Below are 8,743 nucleotides of genomic sequence, written 5' to 3' on the forward strand. Positions count from 1 at the left end.
GGTAGGTGCACCTCATTCCATTTGATAAATACCCATAATTTCTTCTTCCAAGGAATTGTAGCCCTACCCTCTCCCAACAGGCATCTTTCATTTCCAAGGCTCCTTTTATCCCTCCACCCCATGGAAGGATTTCCTCAATATTTCATGAATCTCCTTTCATGTTCCTATCGATGCATGTTGTATTTCCATGAGAGGATGTGTCATCTCCTCAAACGCATATATAGGCTAATGGTGTGTTACTTGCACCCATCCTTTCTAGTGCTACTGTATTTCATGGCCTTCTCTATACTGGGTTTAATTGCTCTGATTCTTCTAGAGCATGGGAAGGCCAAGAGGTTGAGCAGTTTCGATCTCTTCTTCATGTCGGTGTCGGCGCTGACCGCTTCAAGCTTGGCGTCGGTGAACTTGGAAGACATGTCCAATTCTCAGTTTGTGGTCCTCATTTTCCTGATGTTTGTTGGAGGTGAGATCTTCGTGTCTGCCCTCAGCTTGCTGTTTAGGTGTCTCGATTTTAACAGTGGCAGCTTGAGACCACAGAGGCATAATTCGAAGATTATGGACTCGGCCGATCTCCAATTGGCGATCCGGTCGATCCAATCGGATGCTGCTGCTGCTGCTGCTGCCGAGAATGGTGGTACCATCATCAACAATTCGACTCATGAATCAGAAACAGATGTGATGAATGTTGAGGACCTGAAACTTAGATCCATGAAGTGCTTAGCAAATGTTGCTTTGGGCTTCTATATGTTTGTCAATGTTTTTGGTTCATTGATGGTGTTCGCTTATCTTAGAATGATCCACAGTGCTAGAGCGGTACTGGAAAGAAAGGGCCTTAACATGGTGACTTTTTCAGTTTTCACCACGGTTTCTTCGTTTGTGAATTGTGGGCTACTCCCTAACAATGAGAATATGGTAGTCTTCAATGCTAACTCTGGTCTAGTGCTGATAGTCATTGGTCAGATTCTTGTGGGGAACACTCTGTACCCTCCCTGCTTGACTCTTATTTTGTGGGCTCTTTTGAGATGGTTTCCAAGAAAAGAGTATGAATACTTGTGGAAGAGAGGCCAAGAACTGGGCTGCACCCATCTGTTCCCATGGAAGAGCTCTGTCTATCTCACCTTATCTGCCATTGGGTTCACATTGTTGCAGCTCATCATGTTTGGCTTTCTGCAGTGGGGATCTGCAGCGGGGTTGAATTTCTATCAGAAGTTGGTAGCAGCTCTCTTTCAATCTGTTAATGCAAGGCATGCTGGAGAAATGGCTTTTGATCTTTCTCTCTTCTCGCCGGCGCTATTGGTGGTCTACATAGTTATGATGTGAGTAAACAGTACTTCCTTTCCTCGTTAAATCTTTAGATTGACAACTTCTAGTTAATATTTAATCTACCTTGACATATATAGCAACTGATAAAAAATAAATAAATTGTGTTCTAACCATAGTCATAAATCTTGTTCTCGGAATATATAATATATAAATATTTTTTAATTAATACAGTGAAAAAAAATGCAGTATTTTTATGGTAGGTGATGTCGTCGAACTATCACATATTTTCCCTATAATAGCGCATTATTTTCAAAATATGGCCGTGACTCGGGCTTTAACCCTTTCTTTAAATGTATTGTAGTCTGACAGTTTCCACTGGCAGTGGGATGGTGCTGACCCCTTCATTCCACGTCTCACTCCCACCGGCTGTAAGGCCTTGAGTGTCAGGGTTATTAAGTGACCCGGTTCTCACCGAGGGTTCTCGTAATCGAAAAAAATAATAGTTTGTATACATGAAAAATATTTAGGCACATATAAAAAAAGATTTACAAGTTTACAGAAAGGTTTAGCTTCATATTTCTCTATGAATTATGATCCAATAAATTTTCATTAAAGAAATAGGGTAGCCTTTCACTAAAGAAGCAGGCAGCCATGGATTAGTAGCCTTTCAAGATTGCATCGGTTTCTTTGGGATATTTTGATTAACCAACAAAATTTTCCAGTGTGATGAAATTCTTCTATATTTTTTTTTAAAAGAATACTGTGAAGAAATTGCAATATTTTCAAAATGTCATCAATATTTATGGCATAGCTTCTAATCGTCCTTCAACTTAGTCATGTGAAAAGCAGGTGCTCGTATCAGTTAACTAAAGTTTCTTCCAACGAAAATTTGCAGGTACCTTCCCCCTTATACTTTTTTAGTGCCGATGAAAATGGCAGCAACAATAAAAAGCAACAATGACAGAAATAAGAAGAAGAAAGGAGAAGTGCGCAAGTATCTCCTACTCCCTCAGGTTGCTTACCCCATATTGTTTGTGGTGTTGGTCTGCATTACGGAAAGAAGCCACCTTCGTGAAGACCCTCTTAATTTCAATGTCTTGAACATAGCCTTCGAAGTCACAAGGCAAGAACAATATGCCTTTTTTTTTATTTATTTATTTTCTCTTGATAGAACGTTCTTTTTTTTCTTCATCTGCTTGTGCTCTTCATTTTCAAAAGTAAATCGCATAATATAATTAATATATATATATATATATATATATATATATATAGAGAGAGAGAGAGAGACGAAAGAGGATCAACATTAATACTCATGAAGATCAACAGAATGTTGAACCCATGATTCGAACAAAATAGAAAACAAAACTAAAATATAGAAAAAACAAAAGCTAAAGAAAAAGAAACTACAAACAGCTAGCAACAAACAACAAAGCCAGCTCAACCAGGATCCGCTGGATTAGAAGAAGCCACTATTGAGTGAACGTTGTCCAGATGAAATGAGAGATCTCTAAGATGCATACGTAAAATCGCATATACGTCAACCAGGATTTTATGGACAAGATGATTAAGGATGACCGGAATTTGACGGAAAGTAGCATCATTGCGAGCCATCCAAACAAACCACCAAGTAGTAAGCAACCATGTCTTCCAGATCAGTCTCCACCGCTTGCATCGTCTAATTTCAATAGGGCCCAGGAGCATATCAAGCGCAAAAGACTCCTTTTTGACAATTATTTTCGGAGATCTCCACGTCTTATCAAATAGAGCCACAAAGATTGGGCAGGACCAAAATAAATGAAAAGTAGTTTCTTCAGCAGCTTGACACAACACACACCAACTTGGAAACTAAAAGCCCAACTTTTTTAAATAACTGTGAGTCTGAACCCTATCATGCAAAATTAACCAAGCCAAGACCCGAGATCTTGGAAAAGGGCCCTTACCCCATAGCGCACACTTAGGAAACTAATATGCCCCTGGGGGGAGCAACGATCTATACACTTTGTGGGTATGGAACGCACCATTTGGTGCAAGCGCCCATTGCAACCACTTGGTAGCTGCCTACCACCTTCTCAGCAAGATAGCGGCAGACGACGCACGATCTGATGGTTGTGCGCTTTGAAGTCGCAAAAATGACTTTTAGCGACAACCCTGACCACAGGTAAGGTTCCGTTAGCAGAAAAATAAAATGACGAGAGGGCACGCCTGTTCTCGGGTTTCACTGAGAAGGTGGTAGGTAGACAATATATATATATATATATATATATATATATATATATATATATATATATATATATATATATATATATATATATTGAAAAGGGGTGGATGTGAACGAATTAGTCTAAACATCCCGAGTGCACTGGAAACATTTTTCCAGTGATTCAATCCATTTGCTAGGAATCGTGTGTTTTTTTTATAAAAAAAATAGTTTTATAAAATTTTAAATTCAAAAAATTGTAAGTCATTAAGTTCCCAATCCCCAAAGAGACCGGACCTAGTGTCGGAATTGGATCTTTGACCATCTAGAAGACATATGTATGGTCAGAGTTTTAGAAAAAAGTAAAAATTGATAAAATCTAGGGTGCACTATGTGCCCAGAGATATATCTATCCACACCAGTGATTCAATGCCCAAAGATAATATATATACAAAAAGAGAGAGAGGGAAGGGAGACCATCCAACCAAAGGAAGATTCAAAATCCGATGATGATGGATCATGTTCTTTTTATTATCCCATATATGTGTAAAGGGACGGTTTTTTTAGCAAATATTATCCCATATATGTGTGTAAATGTATTATATATATATATATATATTTATCTATTTAAAATATTAGAAATTCAAGAGTCTACCATGCGCTAAAATTTCAAGATCAAAAGCACATGATGTAATGTGCAGATTTCTAATATTTTCATCATGAGGTCATACATGCAAACAAGTTATCGAATTCTGACCTTTCTTGGGTTTTATGGTCCCCCTTATAGGTACATATTGTGGGTTTCTCTGGACCACTGATTTTGAAGATAGTCGTTCGTTGATTTGGATGGGGAGATTCAATTCTTTGAACTTGACTTGTGAACCACACCAAACTTCTCGATCAATCCAACCCTTGGATAGAATGGCGAGTGTATAATTATTAAGTAATATCTTCTATATATACTGTTACTGACCAGGTTCTAAATGTATATCCCACCTTGACTTACGTATTTATTCTTGACATTTGATGTTGAGCATCGGCCTCTTGACCCAATATTTTAGTTAGGGATGGCAGTGGACCGGGGGACAACGGTCCCCCACCCCGCCTCACCCTGTTTGGACCGGGCATGAATGACATGAAACAGGAATGGAGGCGGGGATGAAGGTTAAAATCTATTCCCGTGGGGATGGAGGCAGGGATGGACTTACACTTTCCCCCGCCTTGCCCTGCCCCACCCCGTCCCATCCTTAATCCTTTAAGGAATAACTATAGACCAAGGGGAAATGGGCCCCCACCCCGCCTCACCCCTGTTTGGACCTGGGATGGAGGACATGAAATGAGGATGGAGGCAGGGGTGGAGGTTAAAATCCATCCCCGTGCGGGGATGGAGGTTCGGATTTTGAAACGGTCATTAGCAGCAGAACAAAATTATTATGCATACTTATGTCAGTGAGAGTTTCTAATCATAAAAAAATGTTTTCGTCTTTTGATGGAAAAGTGCCAAGTTGGCAATATCAAATCTCATGGTGCGAAAGTGACAAGAGCACAAATAGATTCCGGTTTTTTCTATAACCTACCACTTTTTATAAGTAAATCTTTTCATACCACCCTCACTATGAAAACTTTTTCACGAAAAGGATGACCTGGCAAGATTTTTAGAAATCCATGCACCTTCCAATGGAAGGCCTTGGCCTTTCCTGAGAATGAAACCAATGGAAAGTAAAGGTTTCTTTCATCCCAATGCATTAATTTGGCCTAGTGGCAATAAACTCCACCAATTTCATAAACTTCAATATTTGTGGTTTTGCCAATTTCATGAACTCCAATATTTGACCTGTCCAATTAGTCTCCTTTGTTTGCCACCATACTTGCATATAAAAGAATAAAAAGCTGGATGGCTTTGGGGGTGCTACTCCCTATCCGCAAGATTAGCATATGCCAGGAATTTTCTTCCCCTTAGTTGAAATAGGTGGTTCTAGTGGAACTTATCACTGGTTGGCCAAACAAAAACATCCTCCAACTTGGTTTAGGTTTTTCATTCACCAACTTGAGAAGATGAACGACATCCAAAACCTATACGTATGAGATGCCCATCACTTAGATGGGCCCCACTCTTGTTTCTGATGTCATTCGTTTAAAATGAACGGCTCACAATGAGCTGGTTCATTGTTTTTAAGACAAACGACATCCAAGGCACGATCCTCTCTCAAATTTGGGATGCAAGGGTAATTTTTTAAAATTTTAAACTATTTTTGTTATTTTAATACATAAAAATGTATTTTAAATTAAATTACTACTAAGATAATTAAAATTTATTAAAATAATAAAACAATATTTGTACATCTCGGTGTTCGTTTGACATAGCTTAATTAGCACTTGATTTTTAAATCTTCTGTACGATCACTTTGTTAGTAGCTTAATTAATATCAAGTATTCTCTAGTATTGGCTGGACAAACCCACCAAGGATCATCTTTAATTTCACATGTGGCTGTTGCAATTTGGTTCTAGTCATCTCTCTAGTCATGCCCCTCCTTGAGATCTTATTGATGCGGTGTTGTTTTGATCAAATCGGACGCTATGGATGTGATCTACATCGTCCATTCATTCAAGATCAACATTGAATCAATGGATTCAGTCATTGTTGATAAAGATAAAAGTATCACGTTTTTTTTGTCAAATTTGCAAGGTATGTTGTTTTTTATCAACAAGATTGACATATACTTACATATATCATGACCTAATTGTTATTTTGATTTATGAAAATATTGTGTTTTTCAAAAATATTTTGAAGGATGTTGCAATATTTATAAGTTAAATTGATACTATATATGCCTTGTGGTAGATAGCCTTCAAATTTTGAATTTGATAATGGCGGGTTCTACTGCAGTGCCTATGGGAATGTGGGGCTAACAACGGGGTACAGCTGCCAACGGCTACAAAAGCTCACCAGCAAGCAGTGCCAAGACTCATGGGCCAGCTTCTCAGGAAGATGGAGTTGGCAGGGCAAGATCATAATCCTAATTGTCATGTTTTTTGGAAGGATCAAGAAATTCACAGAGGGAGGGGAAGCTTGGGTTACTTTATTGTAATCCAACACACTAAGCTAATTAAAGGAGCAGATTCAGACCTCGGTCGAGTACTTCGGCAAAGTAGGTGGCCACCGCCGGATGCGTGGCATCGACTGCGCAAGGTACTCGGTCAGATCATTGGATCTCCTCTCCAATGAAACAAACATAGTACATCTTTCTTTTTCCACCCTATAGCGAGTGTAACCTTACTGTGATTCTCTTTATTTTTTTTATCATGCAATGATAATAGGTGTAAATTAAAGTTCCCATCGACCCTTCGAAATGAGAAGGTTTTGTAAGTCTCTCTCTCTGTCTCAAATCCATGATCGAATCGAATACTTTACAATGTACTCGGTCCAATCACTGTCAGCAAAAACATGAGGCGTGCGTCCTTGTGAGATATGCAGCTAATTTGTGCAAACGGCCTGAAAATTAGGACAGCCCTTAGTTTGTGGACACGGATCACATCATTTGAAATAAGATGGGTTCCATCCTACATTCAATCCTAGCCATCCAATCAATGGCTAGATGGTTCTGCTGGATTTAATGTAGGATGGAAACCATCCTATTTCAAATGATGGGATCCGTGTTCCTAGTTTGTCCCTTCCAACACCCCAGGATATAAAACCTTACTGAGTATGACCCCTTTATGAGTTGGTTCCACCCACGCCCTATGTCATCCCCCATCTTCACACCACTGTTAGATCTTATAATGCAAGTTGTTTTGATCAAAACTGACCTTATAGATGGATTCAACATAGTCAATTTAATAAGAATCAACCTTTGGATCATATTTTTTTAACGAAAAATATGATTTTTAAATCACAATTTTTTGTGTTTTGTCAACCATTGATTTTTGAATCACCAAAAAATCCTGCATGCAAGTCAGATTTTGACAATTTAAATGTCGATCTTCACTAAATGAATGATGTAGATCACATCTTTGGAGTTTGATTTGATCAAAACAACGTGCACCAATGAAATCCCAAGAAGGGGTATGAAGATTGGGATGACATGGGGGATGAGTGGAACCCAACTCCTTTATGTGAGGTACAAGAAAACTAATACATGGTCTAGTTCAAAGTTCAGCGTTAGGCTGCTTGGCTGGGTGTATGCACTTATTTACAAACACTTTGAGCTCATATAGACCATCATTTAAGACAAAAATTACGGATGTTGGTCTGCTCAAGTTCTGATGCCCCACTAATTGTTTAGGCTTAGGTCTAGGAGAAAGATTGAGGGAGGGCATAATTTTACCAAGATTCTCATTCAATGGATGCATCATCTCATAGTCAACCATATCTGGGAATTTGAATTTTTGGCATTATGTATTTTGATAAATTTATAAAAAGATGAAATCCAAATAAAAACCCAATAAATTCAAATGATCATCATTTTTCAATATATCACAAAATTTTTACAATCTCAGCATGATTCAATGCATGTTTTTACTTCTTTACACTTCAACTATTCTTTTATTGATGCAACTATAATTTTTAAATCTATCGAGATTTCTCTAATATTCTTCAAACACTAATCAATATTCTAAAATCAGTGGCACATTTTTTTTTTGCTCAGAAAATCCCCAAGAATCATTTTTGTGATTATAGTTTATTCCAGCCTAAACCCCAATTTCAGTTGCTTTGCCTAATAGGGCCTTTGTCAACATATCTGACGGATTGCAACTTGTATGAACCTTCTTCAGCTAAATGAATCAACTCCAACACATTGTACAGTTAATGGTATCTCAAATCAATGTGCTTGCACTTTGAATAGTAAGCTGGAATTTTGGCTAAGTGTAATATCTCAATTAACCATAAACTCATGTTGGTTGATGCCCAAATCTTTTATGACATTCTTCATCCATAACATCTCTTTAAATGCTTTAATTGTAGCAATATAATCAGCTTCAGTTGCAGAGAGGGCAACATATTTTTGCAACTTAGGGCATGTTTGTTTTTATCACAGGTTATTCAGGTGTGAAAATTTTGTCCCTTAAAAAGTGATTTATGTGATTCACATTCTTCGACATCAACTTTCTCATGTTTGTTTTTAGGTTGTGAATTTAACGTAGATAAAGATTATAAATTGGCCCAAATCAATCAATTCCAACATGATCTAGCATACTTAGATGCCATTTAACATAGATAAAGATTCTAAATTGGCCCTAACCAATCAATTCCAACATGATCTAGCATACTTAGACAAGTTTTA

General features: G+C 37.9%; 1 protein-coding gene across 1 annotated transcript; it reads left to right on the top strand.

Moving 5' to 3' along the window:
* Positions 1-229: 229 nt before the first annotated feature.
* LOC149837067 (sodium transporter HKT1-like) lies at positions 230-6,759 on the top strand. The gene is made up of 3 exons (XM_090007227.1): positions 230-1,316; positions 2,159-2,386; positions 6,349-6,759. Exons 1-3 carry the CDS (start codon positions 274-276, stop codon positions 6,548-6,550), a joined length of 1,473 nt encoding a protein of 490 aa, XP_089863353.1. The 5' UTR covers positions 230-273; the 3' UTR covers positions 6,551-6,759.
* Positions 6,760-8,743: the final 1,984 nt, after the last annotated feature.

This window comes from Nuphar pumila, chromosome 5 (assembly GCF_984573655.1).
Source record: "Nuphar pumila chromosome 5, dmNupPumi1.hap1.1, whole genome shotgun sequence".
NCBI classification, from domain to species: Eukaryota; Viridiplantae; Streptophyta; class Magnoliopsida; order Nymphaeales; family Nymphaeaceae; genus Nuphar; species Nuphar pumila.

Bases quoted from the DNA above. Each gene is read 5' to 3' on its own strand.
- LOC149837067 (XM_090007227.1), top strand. From the start codon at position 274: ATGGCCTTCTCTATACTGGGTTTAATTGCTCTGATTCTTCTAGAGCAT. The intron at 1,317-2,158 runs GTGAGTAAACAG...GAAAATTTGCAG, and splicing joins GTGGTCTACATAGTTATGAT to GTACCTTCCCCCTTATACTT. The intron at 2,387-6,348 runs GCAAGAACAATA...GTTCTACTGCAG, and splicing joins ATAGCCTTCGAAGTCACAAG to TGCCTATGGGAATGTGGGGC.